At 37.9% G+C, this 24545-nt stretch overlaps 1 protein-coding gene across 1 annotated transcript in view; it reads right to left on the bottom strand.

Annotated features, from left to right (window-relative positions):
* The window catches only part of LOC134754389 (uncharacterized), a 53811-nt gene that overhangs the window by 3815 nt on the left and 25451 nt on the right, over window positions 1–24545 (bottom strand). The window contains exons 3-4 of the mRNA XM_063690694.1: window positions 15628–15762; window positions 6309–6461 (exon numbers count right to left, since the gene is read on the bottom strand). Of these exons, the coding sequence (XP_063546764.1) occupies window positions 6309–6461; window positions 15628–15762 (288 nt within the window). The remainder of the gene's footprint in view (window positions 1–6308; window positions 6462–15627; window positions 15763–24545) is intronic.

Genomic DNA, 24545 nt, shown 5'->3' with positions numbered 1-24545 from the left:
GAGTATGCGGGCGTAAGTTAGCGTACTTAGCGTAAAAATTGTTCCAGAGATTAATAATAATAAGCCCGCAGGGCAGCTTTTGGCTAGCTGTTGGGGAGTAACGACCCCACGGACCCGAGTGCTCCCGAGAGTCGGTCAGGGTCTCCGTCTCCGGCGTGTCTTCGTCGGTGGGAGTGGACCCCAAGGGGACCCGCAGGACTCTCCAATAGCCCAGTCGCATTGTCCACCCAAACTTCAATACATAGACCGGTATACTGTTCACTTTTTCTACAATAGTCCCAATGCCTGCTGCGACCGGTTCTTGGGTGTCTATTGTTGCGCCTGTGAACGGGTTCCAGCAGGCATTCTATACATGACATTAAAGCTCTCCAAGGGCCCAGTGGCGGTACTTCCATACAAGCCCAAAAGCCGGGCTTGCCTTAGTTACCTTACCGAACTTACGTAGTGATAAGATCAATATATTTTTAAACCGCGCGCCAAAATAACTCGTAATGCCCGTATTATTAAATTCAAGCCACACATGAATCTAGTATAACTGGATCGGTCATGAGGAGTGGGGGAAAATGACCGAACGGGATAGTCTTATGTATCTTTCAGTAGGAGTAGCAGAGAAAGCGCTGTTATTGTTTGTCCTTGTCATAGTTTCACTTTTCCACCGCTGCCACAACCGAGGTTGTGGCAAACAAATAAGTACGTGACATGTCATGTTTGTTCGTTGCTTGTTTAATTATCGTTGTTTTGTATGAAATTGTGCTTTCTCTTATGAAATATAGTGATGGTTAGCGGTTTGAATGCTTGAACTTTGATAGAATACTGGTGAATTGTTCTGTAATCGTCTGTAGCCGCTCTGAGCAAAAATATGAGATCATAACCTTTCACACGTAAGTACGGTATTTTACACCTTCCTCTTAACGCAATATGTGAGAATAACATCGTAAAATTACGTTACACTCAAAGCAATGTAGAATCAAACAATTTCAATAAAAATATCACAATTATTTACGCAAATTAACAAAACATTATTTGTAAAATTATCCGCCCAAATTACGTAGGTAGGTAGGAGTCTGAGTTCAGCCATTTTTAAACTTCTTCTTAATTTAGCTGCATAACAATCATGTTAGGGATACCAGATGAAAATATCATAATTTTATGGGTAATTTTGACCTCGAAGTTTTTTCGTACTTCTAATTCCAAAAAATAAATAAACAAATGTTGTGAAGATTAAATGTGGTGTACATTAATTGGTGTGATTGCGATTTGTGATTTCTTTAAATTAAAACCCATAATACATTTTATTTTACGTTTTATTTACTAAACATGTTTAGTTTTGTACCACCTGCGCGAATTATAGGAGGTATTTCATTGTTTATACGCCTAAAAAGAACGGCCCATTGACATTTTATTTAACAATTTTTTAATACCGTCAAACAAGATAACTTTGCCTCCAGGGTAATCGCCCCAACGTGATATCAAATATTGGGGTAATTTTTACCAATATGGTATCCCCACGTTTATGACGTCATCTATGTCTATCCCTTACGGGCGCACGCGTATAGCTGGTCTATGTAATGCTAGGTCTATGAAGCCACAGCGCTCAGACCGCGGCGCGAGCGTTGCACATTTTTGCCGTGGCGCCTCTTCCGCGCGAAAGCTATCCTGCTCGCTCTCGTCGGCTTGCAACCGGGCTTGCTTTTCCGTCCCGTTCTAGATGCTCTAAGCCTACAAACCGCAATAGAACGATATAACTATTAGTACAGCGGCCAGGTGGCCTAAAACACCATTCGATGTGACTGGACAGTATACTACCGACAAGTGGTATCGTTGTGTTCGGTAGACTCTACTGAGTACAAAATAACAACTTGTCACTTTCTAAGAGTGTGGGGGGGATAACTGTGACGTCACAAAATCGGCAGTACAAAGTTTTTACCTTTTTACCAAATGAAAGGGCATTGTGAGTAGATTACAAATATATAACATAGTTTAAGATTTTTACTACTTGGTCTAACAAATTATTAGAAAACGCTCAAAAATTTCACAATCCTGAGTTGATTTTGAACTGCTCTAAATTGAAAATGGCTGAATGGATATACAATGACTGTGAATATCCTCTATATTATATCTCAAAATAATTGAACAGATATATCCAAAAATAAGAAAAGTATATAAAGTTGAATAACAGTATAATTTTCTGGTCTAATGTATGTATTTATTTTGGTATAGTATAACAGAAAATTATAGTGTTATTCAACTTGATGTACTTTTCTTATTTTTGGATATATCTGGTTAATTATTTTTAAACATGATATAAAGGATATTTACAGTCATATTGTATAATATTTGGACTAATCCATTCAGCCATATTCAAATTAGAGCAGTTCAAAGTCAACTCTGAATTGTGAAATTTTTGATCATTTTCTAATAATTTGTTAGACCAACTAGTGAAAATGTTAGAGTATGTTATATATTTGTAATCTACTCACAAAGCCCTTTCATTTGGTACACCACATGGTTTTTCTCCAAAATAATTCAAAATAAAAAATAATTACCACAAATTAACAAATTACTAAAAAAGCTAATTATATATATGACACAAAACAAAATGTAAGATTTACATCTTAAGAAAGTATTCATAAGCGAAAACAGAATTGATTTTAATATTTTTATAACCTAGGGGTCAAAATATAGCCAGCGGTACAGGTCTACTACCTACATCAAAAATCATAATACACATACGAGGGAAGTTCCACATTTGGTCCGTGGTCTTCATCATCAGTAAGCCTTACCACGAATTTGACATTGATATATTCGCTATCGTGTGCGTAACTTACTGTCTATGCATCTCGCTCGTACTGGCATATTAGTATACAAATTTACGAAGACGCTAGCGAATATTGTAGCTCCTTTCGAACAAAAAAAGAATTACTCAAATCGGACCACGGGTCTCGGAGTAATCGGTGAACATACAAAAAAAAACAAGAGCCACAACCAAATACAGAACCTCCTCCTTCTGTGAAATTGAAGTCGGTTAAAAAGTGGCAACACTGTAGTGTCGTCTCGTTTTTCTTAGATTGATTTGAAACTTTATTTTTAATTTTTTTGGCACTTTTTAATTTCTACTCTTTTTTGCCAGACCATGAATCTAGTATTAACACAGAATAACTAACAGTACTACCGTACAGAAAGTCCACTCCTTCACAAAAGTCAGATTTAGGTATAAAATTACACCTTTACTCGCCGCCTGCAAGCAAAATTGAAATTTATAACCGCGCACGAACTTCTTTGCGCGCCGCAGTTTTATGACCGAGCTGTGAGTGTCGGCAGGGGGTTGTCACTTGACAAGTTTTTGTACCTATACCTACTGATTTATTATTTTTAAGATAAATATGTAGGAATTACAAACGTTGATTCTGTAAACATAATTTTTTTATCCGGAGATAGTATGTCTGGTTCTCACGGAAGTAAGTATGCCACAGAAGTACTTATTCCTTTGAAAATATATCGGTCAATATAGGTATAGTCCGGAATTTAAAAAAATGTAATTTCTGCTTCCTTGTTCTTCCGCTTATTCAGACATTCGTAAACAGAACAATATCTATAGATTTAGGTTTCGAAGGCATTATGTATTTTCAATTTTGCGCGAGTCGAGCGGCAGCCCATTGTCATACGCTTGCCCGGGAGGCGCGCCGGTCAAATGTACCTAAACTGCGAAGTGACACCCCCCTGGTATTAACTCTGGATCGGTCATGAGGGGTGGAGCTAGGGTTGCCACCCATACTATAATACATATAGTATCGTATTATATTTTAGTCAACTGTACTATATATTATACAAAAACAATATACTCGTAGTACGAAAAATACTATATTTTCATAACTCAAGAAAGGGTTACTTATACAAATGTCACCGACATCACATCGTATGCGAATTGGATTTAATTCGCCTCAAATCGGCGTCCTATTTTTATTTTATTTTTCCCAGTAAATACTATATTATTTCAATATTTTGACAAAAATACTTTGTGTAAAGAAAAAAGTTGGCAACCCTAGGTGGGGCGAAATGAGCGAATGGGATAGTCTTATGTATCTCTCAGTAGTAGTGACAGAGAGCAATATATTACTTTTTGTCTTTGTCATAGTTTCACTTTTCCACCGCTGCCACAACCGAATTTGTGGCAAACAAATAAGTACGTGACATGTCATGCTTGTTTAATTATTGTTGTTTTCTATGAAATTGTGCTTTCTCTTATAAAACATAGTGATGGTTAGCGTTTTGAATTGATAAAATAATGGTGAATTGTTCTGTAATCGGCTGTAATAGCCGCTCTGAGCAAAAATATGAGAACATAACCTTTCACACGTAAGTACGGTATTTTACACCTTCCTCTCAACGCAATATGTGAGAATAACATCGTAAATTACGTTACGAGTACACTCAAAGCAATGTAGAATCAAACGATTTCAATAAAAATATCACAATTATTGACGCAAATTAACAAAACATTATTTGTAAAATTATCCGCCCAAATTACGTAGGTAGGTAGGAGTCTGAGGTCAGCCATTTTTAAACTTCTTCTTAATTTAGCTGCATAACAATCATGTTAGAGGGATACCAGAAGAAAATATCATAATTTTATGGTTAATTTTGACCTCGAATTTTTTCGTACTTCTAATCACAAAAAAAAAACAAATGTTGTGAAGATTAAATGTGGTGTACATTAATTGGATAATGTGATTGCGATTTGTGATTTCTTAAAATTAAAACTCATAATACATTTTATTTACTCAACATGTTTAGTTTTGTACCACCTGCGCGAATTATAGGAGGTATTTCTTTGTTCATACGCCCAAAAAGAACGGCCCATTGACATTTTATTCAACAATTTTAATACCGTCAAACAATAAGCTAACTTTGCTTCCAGGGCAGGGCCGGATCTAGGGTAGAACGAGTGGAGCGGCCGCTCTAGGCGCCGGATGGCAAGGGGAGCGCCAAAATGGAAAATGAGAAAAAAAAAAAAGGTTTTAAAAGACGCGAGTGTGACGCGGGCCCAAAATACGGTTCGTTTTGCTTTTGGGTAAAAAGCTTCAACGAAGGGCGCCAAAACCCGATTTCGCTCTAACCTGATCAAGGACTCGGGCCGGCACTGCTCCGGGGTAATCGCCCCAACGTGATATCAAATATTGGGGTAATTTTTACCAATATGGTATCCCCACGTTTATGACGTCATCTATGTCTATCCCTTACGGGCGCACGCGGTAGGCCGCATCTATAGAAAATATGCTAGATCTATGTGCCAGACTGTACAGCTATGACCAATTTGGCACTGTCATAAACACTAGCATGAACGTAACTTACGTTCTATATATGTATCTCGCTCGTACTGGCATATTAGTACGAGCGAGCGTGTATAGAAATATTTAAATTACGTAGACGAGACGTTAGCGTATATATATATATGTCAGTGTTGACACTGTCAGCAATGAGGATATAATAAGATAGAGCGGTACTGTCATAGTAAATTTTGTAACCACTGTAAATTCACTGCCATCTATCGACATACTTTAAAACTAAAAATGAAGATTTAAAAAAAATACGTTAAAATGTATTTAAATATGGATAAATTATTTTTTTATTTGCATTAATTATTTTTATATAATTTTGACTCATGTTCTTTCACTGGTATGCGTTAAAATTATAAATAACAAACGAAACAGTCAACGCCCTCTATACGAGTGTAGGCCAAAACTAGTGGCGCCATCTGATCGAGAGTCAAATTTTCGTGATTTTCGAGGCACGTTTTTTCCTTAGACTGTATCCATCTATTACGGAGTTATATCTATCTTTGCTCTCAGTGACTCGTGGTACGGGTACAGGCCCTACTTTTTGTTGCTTAAAAACGTTCGAACAACGTTAAAACATGACTTACTTTACAGAGTTCGATTTCGTGGTAAAAAACGGTAAGCATCAGTATGAAATTAGTTGCGGTGTTGGCGCCGAACAAAGCGCTCAAGCAACGGGCCTAGATCTAAAAGGATGCAAGTGTCTCCAGTATTATTGTACTGCAAGGTCATTTGAAATAGGCTATTTAACTTAACTCGTTAATATAAAGCCATAAGAAATGTAGGCTCATAATTTAAGGAACCCTAATTGTTTGAAGTAATCAATTAATAATAAAGTACATAATGAACGCGAATGACTCAACGAACGCGCACGATCGTAGTGGCATTGAGTCCTGAACTCGTGCGAGCGAGGCGGACGCGAGTGCTAGTAGTAAGACTGACTATAGCTCCCAGCTGGAGCTGGAACATTACCTGATCTGTCGGTTGTAGGCGGCGTGGTCCGCCATGTCGGTGTGTGCCGCGAGCAGGGCCGCGTACAACTCGTGCGAGGCGGGCGGCGGCGGGGACAGGCACTGCGGGCGCGCGCCCTGGTAGAACGAAACGCGGACCTTGGCGCGCTCCGAACTGAAATGCATTACACTTATAAATGTTATTCCTGGCTCCATAAATCCATAATTGGTCACAGTAGTTCGGCTATTATGTTCAAGTATCGAACGACATCCATGAAAACGGCAATGTCGTCGCTAATAGGTACACTGACGCGGCTACAGAACATACTATCAAATTCTTAGTTCACGCGTATACTAATTACGGGGAAAAAAAGTTGCAATTAAGACATTTGATTTTTTAAGTATCTGGTGGTACTCATTGCCATAATATTTGCCTCGTAATTAGTACAAAAAGGGTGTAGGTATTGAGTTTTTTTAAATAATTATATGTATGTAATGGGCCTTTAAAAACATATATCTGTACTACAAATACTCTGTACTACTCTGTATTACAAATGAAAAAAAAAAAACACATTTAACTGATTTGCAAGACCGAAGTGATCCCATAAGTGTTCCGTTTGTCAAAACAAAGTTTTGCACGGAACACTAATTAGATTATTTCCGATAAACGATAAACTCGGCTCAGCTAAAACAATTGAAGACGATGAGAATATACATATGAAATTTAACAAAATATTTCGCTTTGCGGCATTGCATTAGACTTATTATTTAAGCTAGAGCACAAAAGCAGCAAAGCTAATTTTAATTGGTGACGTTTTTATTAAAAGGTCAACTAAACCCAACACCCAATTGTTTGATGCAAATATAATATATAGGTACATACATATATAATATGCAGCGAGAGCTCAGCCTTGCATTTGCTTGTTTGAATGTATGTATGTGTGAACAACAAACAGTTCTAATGGTGAGGTGCTACAACAGCTACATATATGTATTGTAGTTATATGTCTATATAAATGTTTCTATCCAGCAAAGATATTATCTATGCTGGGAAGGTAGGTTTTCATTTCGGGTGACTGTACCACATCAAGTAGGTAGGTGTTCCACATGACACATACAGACATCAATATGTAATAAACTTACAATAACAATAAAGAGCTGATTCACACACACTGAGATATCATATATAGATACTGCTTTCATTCCTGAAACTGTGCTGATATGTACCCTGTATAAAGAGCTGGGTCACACAGACTGAGATATCATAGATACTGCTTTCATTCCTGAAATTGTGCTGATATGTACCCTGTATAAAGAGCTGGGTCACACAGACTGAGATATCATAGATACTGTTTTCATTCCTGAAACTGTGCTGATATGTACCCTGTATAAAGATCTGGGTCACACAGACTGAGATATCATAGATACTGCTTTCATTCCTGAAACTGTGCTGATATGTACCCTGTATAAAGAGCTGGGTCACACAGACTGAGATATCATAGATACTGCTTTCATTCCTGAAACTGTGCTGATAAATGAGTGCATTTTACTCATAAGTATCTATTAACAAAAGCAGAGCTGATGGATCAGTTGGTGTATTACTACTCTAGGTAAATCTAATGTCATAATAGTCATAATTCATTAATACACTATGTACCAAAATATACAATAGTTTAAGAGAAATTTAAAAATAAATAAAAATGATGAAAAAAAAATCTCATAAGTATCTATTAACAAAAGCAGAGCTGATGGATCAGTTGGTGTATTACTACTCTAGGTAAATCTAATGTCATAATAGTTATAATTCAGTACGACAGCTCATCAAAACCTAACCTAATTGATATCAAAAATCCTAGTTATCAAAAACTAGACTAGTTGTTACATCACACAAGCAAAATCAACAAATTGGTCCTCCACCCACACATGACCTATTAGTATGAAATGTCCCTGAGTCAGGCTCCACAGTGTGAACATCTGACATCATTCTAGCTAGCCATTACATGTCATGATTCAATACCTATTTAAGGTAAAATGGATGTTGCACAGCTTAATTGTGACTGCAAGGTCACACTGTTTACTACAGCCCAACTCCCGGGCCACTTATTCTATTTATGAGTACCCAATTAAAACTAATATTGAAATCAATTAGATTAACAGAGTTCAGTTTATGGATAGTATCAAAGGTAGATGTAACTCCGTAATATCAGATGGCGCCACTAGTTTTGGCCTACACTCGTATAGAGGGCGTTGACTGTTTCGTTTGTTATTTATAATTTTAACGCATACCAGTGAAAGAACATGGGTCAAAATCATATAAAAATAATTAATGCAAATAAAAAATTAATTTATCCATATTTAAATACATTTTAACGTATTTTTTTAAATCTTCATTTTTAGTTTTAAAGTATGTCGATAGATGTCAGTGAATTTACAGTGGTTACAAAATTTACTATGACAGTACCGCTCTATCTTATTATATCCTCATTGATATATTCTATTTGTTCTATTTGGAGTCCCACAGGGGAGCATCCTGGGTCCAACTCTTTTCATTATATATATCAATGACATTTTCGACATAAAACTTAAAAACACAGATATTTTATGCTACGCTGATGACACTGTGATCCTGGTTCACGACGAAACATGGGACAAAACCTTCTGTCAAGCGGAAAATGCACTTATTAAAGTCGCCTCATGGCTAAGTAATAACTTGCTCACACTGAATGTAGACAAAACTAACTTCGTCACATTTTCAAAAACGCGAACTTCCACTCCCTCGGCAGATCGTGTCATTAAATACCACACGTGTCTATCAAACCCTGTCGCCGCATCTATCTCACCAGAACAACCTTGCTCATGTCAAGCAATTGAGAGGCGCGTATTTGTCAAGTATCTGGGGCTACTATTTGATCAGCATCTCACTTTCAACCAGCATATTACCACCCTTGCCGCAAGAGTGAGGAAACTAATTTACGTCGTAAAAAGACTCCGGGATTGCGCGCCTCGTGAAGTGCTACGCATCGTATATCTTGCACTGTGCCAGTCCGTTATACAATATGGAGTGGCTGTCTGGGGTAGCACAGCAAAAAGCCACATGATAATACTTGAACGCGCACAAAGAGCCGTGATAAAAGTTATGTACAAAAAACGCTATCGTTTCCCTACGAATCGGCTGTACTCTGAGACCAAGTTACTAAGGGTGCGTCAGCTCTACATCCTAAAAGCAGTCACGCGTACCCACCGATCCTTACTTAACTCTTCGTCATATAAGGAGATGCTACCAAAGAGAACACCTTCAAAGCCCGTCTACCCCCAGTTAGGTCTGCGTTGTCCAGAAAGTCTCCAGACTTCGCACATCCGTACACCTATAACAATATTTGTAGGGCTCTAGATATAAAATCATTGTCGGTTCACAATGTCAAAGTTAAAGTGACAAGATGGTTGAATACTTTATCTTATGCTGAGACGGAAAAACTGACAACGAAGGCTTAACCTACCCACATAATACAAACCTGCAAACATGCACACACTCCTTTTTGGCACACTCACCACCACCCACACAAACACACGCTCACACCCAAACTTGAATATCATGTTTAGATCTTTTAGTTTAGTTTCTGTATTCTTTAGCTTGTATTGTAGTAATTACTTTTAGTATTAATATATGTATAATAACATTAATAACGTGGACATAATTGTCAATCACTCTCGCAGACTTCCAAGATACAGGCTCAGCCTAGTTTGGAGTCTGACGGATATATCGATACACATGTAAACAACTTTTATGATAATAAACTATTTGTATTTGTATTTTGTATTTTGATAGTATGTAATAGGGTGTTGGTTATTTCGTCGAAGTTAACATTGTATACTTCTCACCCGCTTAATATAGTCTCTTCCATCCCAATAAATACCAAATGTGCATTTTTTATTTACGTTTTAGCGGTCGCTATTGAGTTTTGAAAATTTGGACTCTTCATACAAGATAATTGTTATTTTTTAAAGCGAGACAGTGAGTCAAGGTATATTGAAGCATTTAATATGTTATTTAATAGTAGGTATAGTTAATATATTTTTATTTTATTAGGGTTCCGTACCCAAAGGGTAAAAACGGGACCCTATTATTAAGACTCAACTGTCTGTCTGTCTGTCCGTCCGTCTATCACCAGGCTGTTTCTCATGAACCGTATAGCTTGACAGTTGAAATTTTAACAGATGATGTATGTCTGTTGCCATTTGTTATAAAACAACAATGACTAAAAACAGAATAAAATAAATATTTAAGTGGGGCTCCCATTTTGCCTTTTTTTTGCGTAATGGTACGGAACCCTTAGTGCGCGAGTCCGACTTGCACTTGTTTTACCACTGGGTGGTACATTTATGTTAAAGAGAGTTAAGACACAGAGAGAACTTTGCCAATGTAACATGAAGTATTACTGCTAGGCTAGTCTAAGTGGTGACTCCTAACTACCGGACTCTAATAAAGGGTTGCCTTTTAGACTAACACACATAGTGTCCCGGTGGTTGTCCCGGATGTCATATTGCTATTCAGAATAATTATTATATTTGGTCATGTCCAACAAGAAATTAGTATATTGTGAACAGCCACAGTTGTAGTTACATATTTTTACCAACATGGTTTTGAGAAAATTGCTGACAATAGGGATGTTGCCTGTTTAAATTAAATTATTTCACACCATGCACACAATAAAGCACTAGAAGCATATTAGGTAAACCTAGACTGCAGTTATATTCAGACACAATTTCTTCACTATATAGTATAAAACAAACTCGCTTCCTGCTGTCTGTCCCTATGTATGCTTAATCTTTAAAACTATTCAACGGATTTTGATCCAGTTTTTTTTTAATAGATAGAGGATTCAAGGGGTTTATATGTATAATTCATCAGCATTGCACGCATGCGAAGCCGGGGCGGGCTGCTAGTATTTAATATAACCGAAAGAAATATAAAGAGAAATTTACTGTGATGTCATTAGAAACTGTAGTAGATGTCATATATTAAAGAAAAAGTGATGAAGCCCTCCAGTGGTAAAGGCCGGATTCGAACCGGCGTCTTTAGCTATCACGGCTAACGCCATGAACCCCTAGGCCACCTTGCGTTGGCGGTACCCGTCCCAATTAAGCACTACTATATGCTATCTTAGTAAGACTAGGCGTCTTTGACCAGTTGTAAGGGCAATCAGTGCAGGCTTGCACCAAAACGAATTCCTTACGGAATTGCGTTATAGCGAGAGAGACCGGTGCTGTCATCTATGAACAAGTCATGTCATTGTTTCGTTTTTCATATAGATTCCATCATGATTCCATAGTGGCTAATTGTTTTGACAGTTCAAATAACTACTAGACTAGTCAGTCAACTACCCTATATTCCTCACTTAAGGGGCCCACTGACCATCAGTCCGCAGGACGATATCAGCCTGTCAGTTAGAACAAAAAATTTGACAGTTCCGAACAACTGACAGGCCGATATCGTCCGGTGGACTGATAGACTAGTCAGAGGGCTCTTTAGGAGTACATTTTGACACCAATGTATATTTCAATACATTTTCTAGCTGTAAGCTTTACAGTAAAACCAGTACCTAAGTGATGTTTTTGATTGGTGATGGTGATGGATATGGAAAATTTAGTAATAGTAGCAACCGGTGTGATATGAATTATTGGTCGTGCACAGGACGCGGCCGCGACGGCGGCGAAGGTTACTCGCGCCTCGCACAGCACAGGCGGGCAGGGCAGGGCGGCTCCTCAATAAAGTTACTCGCGCCTCGCACAGCACAGGCGGGCTGTGCGGCTCCTCAATAAAGGAAGCCGATCACTGATACCAATATTATAAAAATAGAGCTTATGATTTCGAAACGTCTGCCAATTCATGTTTACGATTTGAACATAACACGCCGAGTAGTGACCTTGTGTTCTTGATGGCAAAGGAACGAAAAGTCGTTTTAATGTTTATAAATCAGTCCTCGTGACGTCATGATGACGGAATCTCGTGAAAATTTGTTTAAGTTTATCTACGTTACATCTCTTATTAACATTAACGTCTAATAGGCCGATTAGTGTAGTAAATAAAGGTTTAAATGTAATAAATTAATATTTTGTAATACCTTAAACAATCAAAATATCATCGGCGAACACGGCGAGTTAACACCCAAGATCGCAAAGAATGACGTTAAAATGGTCACTTACCTGATCAATATCACAATACTTCAACAACTGGCCACTTGTTATCAATCGCAATTACATATACTGACACATAGAATTATAAATTTATAAACAAAAGCGCAATATGCGCTACACGGGGTTTGGCTCGCTAGTAGACGCTTTTCGCTCGACGCTCAGTCAGTGTTTCCAACTTCAACCAACCCAACCCAACAAGCATCGATCTCGAAAGTTGCTAGCTCGCAATACGAATGGATGGAACGGAGCAACTCTAATCGTTCGTTCACTTGGTCGGCTAGTGACGAAATTCATGGAGAACGAAACGTTATATAACTCGTTAATCTCGTTACTATAAGTTAAGTACATACATTGAAAATATGATTTGCGATAAGAATGTGATTTTGAATTATATAAAGTAAGTAAAATTAAATACTTTTACTTGATGTCGTTTCAAAATTAAGCTGTAGAGACAGACCAAGATAACTGCAGTGATTTTTATAGCAAAGACGTGCAAGTGTTATTTAAACGTCATAATTTCATCGAAACTCGACGCTTAAACTAAAGGCCGTAACACACCATCGCACCGCACCAAGGTCATTGTGCGACGCACCAAGAGCGAGAAAGCGATATCTTTTTCTCGCTCTATGTTTAGCGCCATAAAACCTTAAAGGAATGCAACATAAAACCGGCCAAGTGCGAGTCGGACTCGCGCACGAAGGGTTCCGTACCATTACACAAAAAACGGCAAACTAATCACGTTTGTTGTATGGGAGCCCCACTTAAGGCCCCATAAGCAATAGCTTTTTTAACGCGCGTTAAAAAAGCGTTTGAATGACACATGTGGAAACGTGTGTATTTGTTCACACGATGGCGGTAGCGCTTTTTATCAAGAAGAAGAAGAAGCGTTGAAAAAGCTCTCGTGCGAATGGGGCATAAGAGTCCCCGACAAGCTCGATTCTCCATACAAACGTAGTTCCGCTCTTATTTTAAAACGACTAGCTAGTTTGTTTTGAAACTTTGTACTTACAATAGGATAAGGTATATCTATGTCTGAAATTAGTTTATGTAGCTTCAGATACCATATAGTGCACTGCCTTATGGGAATATAGTTCAGATCCGAAAACCGCTACCAAATTTTAGTATGTTGTTGGGCATGGTACTGGGTCTCCAAAACTGCCGGGAGACAGCGGCGCCGGCCATCTACTTCAGCGGAATGACGTCATCAAAATGACTCCCGCCTCGTTGCGAATATTGCATTTTGCACCCAAACTATGCATTGCACATACACGTGTGGGGTATTAAACGAAAGCCAATAAAATATTATATATTTCATTAATACACTATGTACCAAAATATACAATAGTTTAAGAGAAATTAAAAAAAAAAATGATAAAAAAAATCGATTATTTGGGTTTTTCAACCAAACCAAAAGTCGGACGTTAAAGCAATGTACTACAAAATTAAAGTTGATGTCTCTGAGACATACACTGATATCAAAATAATCAAAATCAGACCAAAAATCATCATCATTTTATCAGAAATTAAAAATTTAAGCTGTGACGTATAGTTGAATAACTGGTTTCTTTTATATTAGACGCAACATTGTTATAACGTTTTTAGTTGAGCTATAAAATATATATACAAGAACTTTTCTCAAAAAAGTGGTTTTTCTTTGATTGTAGCTCCTAAAATATACATTGTTTTTATAAATAATGTATAAACGAATCATAATATATTTAATAACCTTTCGTTTGATATAGCACACGTGTATGTATGACTCATGGTATAGTTATAATTTAGATTTTGCAAATTTCGGCAGCGGTCACATGTATGACGCCATTATTTGTCACTCAGGCACTATAGAGATTGTCTCCCAGCAGTTTTATGATCCTTTTTATATTGCTAATAACATACTAGAAGCTTATGCGAGTTATCCTGAAAATGACCAATTTCGATTTTTTTTACTTTAATGCATTTGTTCTAGCAAATACCTACATTTTGATGCATAATTTTCACATTTTTGATCTGATTTTGATTATTTTGATATCAAAATATTTATAAGTACGGTTTTTTATCCTGAGGATGGATTCCCAAAGAATCCGAAACATGTCGCCAAAAGCGACTAAACATAATGGTGAGTAAAAACCGTACTGATAAATATTTTGAAATATGCCTCACGATAGTTTAAGTGCGATTATTTTGATATCAGTGTATGGCTTGAGACATCAGCTTTAATTTTGTAGTACATTGCTTTAACGTCCGACTTTTGGTTTGGTTGAAAAACCCAAATAATCGAAATATTTTTTCATCATTTTTATTTATTTTTAAATTTCCCTTAAACTATTGTATATTTTGGTACATAGTGTATTAGTGAAATATATAATATTTTATTGGCTTTCGTTTACTACCCCACACGTGTATATGCAATGCAGTTTGGGTGCAAAATGCAATATTCGCGCCGAGTCGGGAGTCATTTTGATGACGTCATTCCGCTGAAGTAGATGGTCGGCGCCGCTGTCTCCTGGCAGTTTTGGAGACCCAGTACCGTGCCCAACAACATACTAAAATTTGGCAGCGGTTTCCGGATCTGAACTATCTCTTCGACCGTTTCCCATAAGGCATAGTACTAATAGTTAAAAAATACAGCGAATATAAGTTTTTCATACAAAACTTATTATTATTACAGACCTAGATATACCTCATGTCATTGTATGTGCAAAGTTTCATTACAATCCAACACGTAGTTTTAAAATGAGAGCGGAACTACATTTGTATGCGAAGGTGCAATTCGGCCGAGCTTGCCGACAATGTTGCCACTGCAATAAAATATTTGTACAATAGTATATTCCCTTTTTACAAAAAAGCACGCTAAGATAATTTATTTATTGGCAATTTTAATTCTATGGTTTAAATCTTTTCTATGATTTTATGATTTAAATCATAGAATTAAAATTACTAATAAATAAATTATCTTATTGTAAAAAGCATAATTTGTAAATTATCTTAGCTAAATAAATGATCTTAGCGTGCTTTTTTGTAAAAAGGGAATATACTATTGTAAATAACGGCTACGCTTGCTACAATCACAAGTAGCTTGCTAAACCAATAAATGTCTATGAAATGTAACGCTTACTTCCCTATTGATTAATTATTATGGTACTTACTCGTCCTCCACGGGGGTGTAAGGAAACGCAGTCTCCTGCAACTTTGGCGGGGGACTGCACTCGGGCTCCTCTTGAAGGGGGCTCTCGTAGATCAGAGTCTCCACCATAGACCCCTTAGAACTCCCGAATGAGACCCTACAGAACACCAATCAGGTCATGACATGAACAACTCCTTTAGGGGCGGTATTCCAGCTGTCCAATATTTGATCAAACTTGTATTTTGCGTCTCACTATCTCGCTAAGCAAAATGTGTTGCTTAGTGAGAGAGTGAGATGCAATGCACATTTGATCAAATATTGGACAGGTGGAATACCATCCTTACACATCTCAATAAGCGCCACTTGCAACATCCCACTAACCCGGGGTTAACCGGTTAAACTGTTAACCTAGTGGTTTTCTGTGTAGTAAACATAATTTTTGTATATTATGTCATTTTGACACTCAGCAACACACACATAAAACAAAAATATGTTGCCAGTATATATTTATTTCCCTCGAGGCTCGACGTAGGAAAATTTTAACATCATCCTTACACTTGGTTATTAATAATTTATAAGTATAGTTGGTCAAACAAATTTTTCAGTCAGTAACAACCAGGAAAATTATTCTCATCCTTTTCTTTTGGGTGCTAGTACTAGTGTAAGACAAAGATAGTATGATTCTCTCTGTCTATGTTTGAAATGAGACAGTCCTTTGACAAACTATATGTAGATTTGATTTTGTAGAAAAAGCTTTTTATGTTTCTTTTAGGGATTTATTGTATTTCTGTACTTTGTGAAATATGGTTTTAATAAATAAGCTAATACGTTTATACTATTTTTTTATTTAACAAATGCGCATAACATAATAAAAAACTTGTGTTGCTTTAGGAAACCACGATTCAAGTGAAACTTTTTTCGTATTGTAGGCATTTAATTGAATTTTTTCGAAATTTAAATCTAAAACGAACATTACACAAAATAAAAATAAGAAAAAAAAACTAAATACATAATTAATCTTATTTGATTAAAAAACATTAATTTTTAAAATAAAATAATGAAAAATGTTAAAATATATAATTTTCTATAATTATACAAGGAATTTCAATAAGGAATATTACGCGAAACTGCGTAGGGGGCGCCAGGGCGCCACTACCACAATCTGAGGGTCTATCGTGAAACAAGAAAATTTATTTATGTAACATCTCTGTCACTTGCATATTCGAGCGATTAAGAGGCAGATAGCGAATTTCCGGATTCCCGGTTCCCGTTAGGTCCTCTGTAAGCATTGCCTTGATGCATCAATGTCATATTTTATTATCTCTGCTGAAAACTTGTCAAAAACCTGTTAAAGGTACAGTATTTATAAGTTACTCTATGGTTTACTAAAAAGGCTAGTCCTGCACTCTGGTGGCAGAACATTGCAGTAATATCCCCTATTAAGCGTATTCATTTTAAAATGTAAGTTCGTCCCATTTGGAGAAAAAATAAAAAATTTTCACTACACTGGCAACATTTATAAGAAATGGCGGCTGACGAAAATTTGGATTTTTGCTGATTTTTGTATTTACGATTACGTAAAAATATAACATTAAACTCGATACTGAAATGTAATATAAGGCGTTTTGTTTTTATGATTTGATGCGTAGTACCCATTCACTGCACAAACAATCGTCTTTCCTGTGTTTTTGATTTTTAAACGGGAGGTGTACACAAACTGATTTGACCTTGAGTACTGCGAGAGTGCGACGTGTCGTCGCACTTGAAATGGCTTCACTAGGGATGTACGGACTAGGAATCTATGCCTTACAAATCTATGTTTTGACTTCTATAGGTTAGGTATAATAGGTATGTCAATCAAAGAGTACTTATAAAAAAAAAAATATGTGATTGTCAATTTTTGGTCAGTTTTAGCTGTATTCGTGTGGTATTCATTTTAAAATTATTCTATTCGACAAATTTGTGATAAAACTGTTGTTTATATACGTACATATTGATTCTAATACGTACATAATATTCGCATGTAAGCTGAGACTTTCATATACCTACTTTTCTGTTTAGTATGGATTACGTAAGAGAGTAAGCTAAAGATTAAAACATGCCCATGTATCGTAATTATCATCATTTATAGGGTTCCGTACCCAAAGGGTAAAAACGGGACCCTATAACAAAGACTCCGCTGTCCGTCTACCCGTCTGTCCGTCACCAGGCTGTATCTCATGAACCGTGATAGCTAGACGGTTGATTCTGTTGCCGCTATAACAACAAATACTAAAAAGTGCGGAACCGTCGGTGCGCGAGTCCGACTCGCACTTGGCCGGTTTTATTTTCATAATGTACATCATAATCGAAGTCGCACACTGCATGTTAACTTGGGAGCGACTAAAAGTTTGGCTGACGTACACCTGGTGGAGCTCTAGCTATTATTCTTAGGGCACGTTTCTGAAGTACGAAAACTCGATGCCACTCTGCCGCTGTGCCCCATAGTTCCAGGCCGTAGCACATTTTAGAATGGAAAAGTGAGAAGTAGGTTGGTCGTAGTTCCTTGTAAGGTAGTACGTGAGCAAGCTTTCCCAAAGCAAAGCATGCACCAGAGAGCTTTTTACAAAGGGTGTCTATATGTTGGTATTGTTGGTCCCATTTGAGGGCGGAGGGCTAGCCCCAGGAATTTTGCGTGTTGAATTTGTTCTATGGGTGTGTGGTCAATGTGAATTGATAAAGGCCTAGGAGGTTTACCACCTTTTTTTTTTTTTGTTAGGAGGGAAAAATGCATTACGCATACCACCCGGGTGCGGGGGGTGACCCGAGTGGTGATGTGGGACTCCCGTCTAGGCTAATGAGGCCCACGGTGTACCCACTAAAAAACCCCCCATATGCCGCCTCGCCGCCCTTTTGGTGGGGTTACAGGAACGCTTGCGCTTGTCATCTGCGACCCCACCGGCGGCAGCCGCCCACGAGCGCGGCTCCTTCGCGGATGCCCGAAGGCCCTTCACGCTAGGCGCGCCAGATGGTAAGACGCGCCTTCCTCCTCGGCTTCCATTCTGTATTGTAGCGGACCCCCCCGAGCCCGCCACAAGGAAGCCACGGGCGCCAGGAATTTCCCTGGCGCCCGGCGACAGATCAGGTCTATGGTTCTGCCGCAAAACCACAACTCGGCTGCAGAGGACAGGGAGAATGGCACAACGTAACACCGACTTTCCTCTTCCTCTGCAGCCCCACCAACGCCGCTACAGCGGAACGGCCCCGCCAAGTTCGCAGGGGATAGGGAGAGTGGCGCATCGAAATACCATCACTCCTCTTCCCCTGCGATCCCACCTCGGCCGCCGAGGATAGGGAGAACGGCTTACCGCAATACCGACACTCCTCTTCCTCGACGGTCCACCTTCGGCGCATCACAAGCGGGCTTAACCAGCCCACTTGGAGCGTCCTCCTCGGGCCAGCCCGCGACCCAAACAGGCCGGCCCTGGTTGCCTCTTCGCTTCACCGTGGGTGACCAAGCCACGGTTACTAAGCCCCTCCACCACGACAAGGTGAGCAACCCGCGGGGGAGGAGGTTTACCACCTAAGTTAATGTGCATTACTTGTGTTTTTACAAGGTTAAGGACTAGGCCATTGAGGGTGAACCAGTTTTGCATTCGCTTGATGTCTTGATTATTCTCTTTATTTATTTTCCTTCTTAAGCTAGGTCATTTATAACATGAATATAAAAGTAAAATATAAAAAACACTTACAAAACAATACAAAAAAAAACATAAATATTATAAAAAACCTGACATAGGGTGATACGGGGCAAGGCCCAAGCTGCCGAAGTCTAGGTACTATTTACTTGCTGGATTTGTCCTTCTCGGCTTTCACGAGATTCTCATCATGGGGGATGGTGATCGGTCTATCAGCACGATGTCAGGCTTATTGGCAACAATAGTCCTGTCAGTGTTGATAGATCGATCCCAATAGAGCGTGGTATGCACGACCATTTTTGAGAACTGGCGCAGCCGCAGGTGAGTACCTTTAGTAAGGCATTTCGCGGTCCACAAGGCCGTATAGGAGAGCAAGCTGCTGATGAATAATTCTGGCTACTAGATTATGTCTGTGCAAGTAATCGCCGTTGGCAAGATGAGAACAATCGGATCGGAGATAATATGCCTGAGTGACTCTCCGGGACGGCGGCATGCCCGACAAATGTCGACCGCACCGTCCTTCAGAATGTATCTTCGGTAGTTATTCGTCATGATAACTTCGTCCGCAATTGCACAGGCAAATAAACCCTCGGTTTCTCCGAAGAGGTCCCCGAATCGTAGCCAGTTAACCGACGCGGGCAGGTCTACATCGGGTCCCACGAGGGCCTTGTAGAACCGCCCGTGTAGCTGCTTTATCCTTCCATACCGCCTTGCGGTCCTCGGTGCTTACTACTACAGGTTTGTGCCAGTTCTCGTTTGCCAAGGAGAGCGGCTTGAGGCCCCTGTCTGCCGCCACCACATCACGATGCATATCCTACACCCGTTATTGGGGAAAGGAAATAATTCCTGAGATTGTACACCTCACGGTTGTGGGATTTTATGCGTTTAGGAAGCCGCGACCTCCACATTTCCGTGGGATGTACAATCTCATAACAGACGAGCGCGGGTGTACCATACGGTGTGTGGTGAGCAGCTGTCGGACCCTCCGATCCAGGGCATCCAGCTCGGTCTGAGTCCACCTTAGTATGCCAAAGGAGTATGTGAGTAGGGGCATTACCCAGGCATTGAAGGCGCGCACTTTGTTGCCTCCTGACAAAATACTGTCAAGGACTTTTTTATTTCTCATGCTCTGAAAGAGGGTCATTGTTGTTCTAAAAAGTGTACAAAAAATGATACGTGTCTGCACTAGAGCATTTTACGTTCGAAGTACGATTTTTTAATTTGTTTACGATAAGCAATTAAATTTTGACTAAATGGATTTGTTATACAATTTCCATTCTGATATTTGACTCCCCATTCCATAAATAACGACACTATACGTAGAAAATTATCCTTATCATGTTTAAAAAAAAAATGCATTTTAGTTTCCTCGCATTCGAAATGAAAAGTAGAGTGTTTAACTCGGGTGAAAGGCATCATTTCAGCCTCGGACTATTAAAACACCTCGGCAGGGATGAGTGCCTTTCATCCCTTGGTTAATCTACTATTTTTTTATACTACGTCGGTGGCAAACAAGCATACGGCCCGCCTGATGTTAAGCAGTCTCCGTAGCCTATGTACGCCTGCAACTCCAGAGGAGTTACATGCGCGTTGCCGACTCACAGTGCCCATACCTCTCTTTTGGACGTAGTTTGAGGACATAACCGGGTCCAATTTTCATACAGTAATGTAATTTAGTCTGGAATATTAACACTTTTACATATTTAGGCACAAAACAAAATATTCTTAGAACTAAAATAGTCAGTAGTTATAACTACTCGATTACAGTATTCAGATTAACGACTACTTTATGTAACCTGATTATTGTAGGTAGGTTACATGTAGTTATGACTACATGTAGTTATAACTACTTGTAGTTAACTACTTTTAGTCGTAATTAGTAGTTAGATTACAAAAAGTAGTTAACTGCGCCCAACACTGCTATCTAGGTAAAGAACAAAATATGGAAGTATTTTTAGTGTTCCTAAAAGAAAGTCTTATGCGTTAGGGATTCAGGGAATCTCTGCGGACAAATTTAATAGTGTTTTTTTTAAAGATAGAGGAAATTCTTTTCTTACGAAGTATTCTGTTGTGATACTTGTGATGATGATGAATAGCGTTTATCGTTGTAAGACTCGTACAGAGTGCAGTTAACTTTCATTACTTTCTAATAGTTGAATCCAGCCTTTTACGGCGGTCACGTAATTTTTAACACTAACTTTTGTCCGTAACAGAGTGATGACGACTGATGGCTACGACGTCGACGATAGCCGCTACGTAATACTTAATGTTTGTTATGCGCTGCCTACATTGACAAAGGCTGGTACACATGGAGCGCCTTTACCGAAGACAACTCATGCGAATAAATGTTAATGTGAAAGTGTGTATCTTTGGATACTTATAATGTTTGTGATTGAATTGAATCACGCAGAAAAGGGCGATATTAATATGATTATTAGGAATATATCAAACTTTTTATATTTCACTCTAGTTCGGGTAGGTACTCCTCTAAACCGGCCGGGTGGGGTAATTTATCAGAGGCTTGAGAGGCTAGATAAAGTAGTAGTGTGTTTTAAATAATGAACTTACTTAAAATTATTTCGAAATTTACAAATGCACAGTACCGAGGTAGGGGGCAAAGCACAACGATTTAACCCAGAATTTATTTCTTGCTTTACTGTATTAGGAAAAAACGGAACCCTTATAGGATCACTCGTGCGTCTGTCTGTCTGTCTGTCCGTCTGTCACAGCCTATTTTCTCCGAAACTACTGGACCAATTAAGTTGAAATTTGGTATACATATGTAAGTTTGTGACCCAAAGACGGACATGTAACGTAAACAAATTAATTTTAAACATGGGGACCACTTTGGGGGGGTAAATGAGAAAATTAAAAAAATATAGTTTTTCAAACTATATCGTGTAAATCGTGTTACATATCAAATGAAGAGCTCATTGTAAGAATCTCAAATATATTTTCATTATAATTTTATGATAAACAGTTTAGAAGTTATTCAAGAAAACATGCAAAAAATGAGCACCCCCCCTTTATCTCCGAAACTACTGGGTCTAAAATTTTGAAAAAAATACACAAAATAGATCTTTACCTATAGATCACAGGAAAACCTATTAGAAATGTGCAGTCAAGCGTGAGTCGGACTTAATTATTTAGTTTTTGATCCAACCCCTACGGGTTTATTAAAGACACTAGCTGTTGCCCGCGACTTCGTACGCGTGGATTTGTATGTTGGTGGTAATATATTCTACATGAGCATAATATAGAAAGAACATTATGCAGCAAAAGATATCAGTAGGGACGGTTAATCATTTGTTAATAATTATACAACGCATGAAATTTGTCTTTCACAAACTACGAAGTTTCAAGACCCTAACTGAAAAAAATTGTTCCCGATATAATCCCTCTCGACCCTCTTAGAAGATTTACAAGTCCACTATTTGAAAAAATATTCGCTCCCGAAACTATTAATACAAACTTTTCAAAAACGGTGTAAGTAATCAGTTTTCGTCTATTTTAATATGTATAATGCCATTTTTACCAAGTTTCAAGTTCCTAGCTTAAAAGAAAATTTGTACCACATATAAACTTATATCCCCTTTTTAACCCCTTTAGGGGTTGAATTTTTAAGAACGTTGAAATAACTTTTTTGGAATCTTATACAATTATTCTAAGAAGTTTCAAAGCATTTGTAATAGATTCACTTTCAACCCCTTTTTAACCCTTTTAGGGGATGAATATTTAAAAACGCTTAAATTACTTTTCTTGTATTCTAATAATATGCCTTTATACAAAGATTCAATTCCCGCACTCAAAAAAATATTTGATCTCCATACAAACTTTCAACTCCATTTTTACCACCTTGGGGGATGAATTTTCAATAATGCTGAAATAAGTTTTTTTCTATTTTAATCATATATCTTTCTATGAAGTTTCAATTACCTAGCTTAAAATAAAATTAGGACCACGACAAACTTTCAACCCCTTTTTAACCACTTTAGGGGATGTATTTTTGAAAACGCTGCAATCACTTTTCTTGTATTCTAATAACATGCCTTTATGCAAAGATTCAAGTCGCGCACTTAAAAAAATGTTTGACCTCCATACAAATTTTCTACCCCTTTTTCACCACCTTAAGGGATGAATTTTCATAAACGCTGAAATTAGCTTTCTTCTCTTTTAATGAAATACCTTTTTTCGAAGTTTCAAACTCTTAGCTTAAAATATAATTTGGACCCTATACAAACTTTCAACCCCTTTTTAACCCTTTTAAGGAATGAATTTTTAAAAACGCTGAAATTACTTTTCTTGTATTCTACTAATGTGCCTTTATACAAAGATTCAAGTCCCACACTCACAAAAATATTTGATCTCCATACAAACTTTCAACCCCTCTTTCACTACCTTAGGGGATGAATTTTAAAAAACCCCTTCTTAGTGGATACTAACGTCATAAAAGCTACCTATTGTGAAAAATTCAGCTCTCTAGGTCCAACGGTTTGGGCTGGGCGTTGATTTAAGTGAGTCAGTCAGTCAGGACTTTTACGTTTATATACTCGTATATAGACTAGCTGTTGCCCGCGACTTCGTACGCGTGGATTTGTATGATGGTGGTTATATATTTTAAATGAGCATAGAACATTATGCAGCAAAATATATCAGTAGGGACGGTAAATCATTTGTTAATAATTATACAGCGCATGAAATTTGTGTTTCACAAAGTTTCAAGTTTCAAGCCCCTAACTGAAAAAAATTGTTCTCGATATAATCCCTCTCAACACTTAGATTTTCAAGTCCACAATTTAAAAAAAATGTTCGCTCCCGCTGCAAACTTTATTAATACAAACTTTCAAACACGGTGCAATCAGTTTTCGTCTATTTTAATATAATGCCCTTTTACCAAGTTTCATGTTCCTAGCTAAAACGAAAACTTGTACTACATATAAACTTACATCTCCTTTTTAACACCCTTAAGGGTATAATTATTAAGAACGTTGAAATAACTTTTTTGTAATATTATACAATGCCTTTCTAAGAAGTTTCAATAAGCATTTGTAATGAATACAAACTTTCAACCCCTTTTTAACCCTTTTAGGGGATGAATATTTAAAAACGCTATAATTACTTTTCTTGTATTCTAATAATATGCCTTTATACAAAGACTGAAGTCCTGTACTCGAAAAAAGGTTTGATCTCCATAGAAACTTTCAACCACTTTTTTACCACCTTGGGGGATGAATTTTGAAAAATGCTGAAATAAGTTTTCTTC

The sequence above is a fragment of the Cydia strobilella genome, chromosome Z (genome assembly GCF_947568885.1).
Source record: "Cydia strobilella chromosome Z, ilCydStro3.1, whole genome shotgun sequence".
Classification (NCBI taxonomy): domain Eukaryota; kingdom Metazoa; phylum Arthropoda; class Insecta; order Lepidoptera; family Tortricidae; genus Cydia; species Cydia strobilella.
This window is presented reverse-complemented; position numbering and strand designations above follow the sequence as displayed.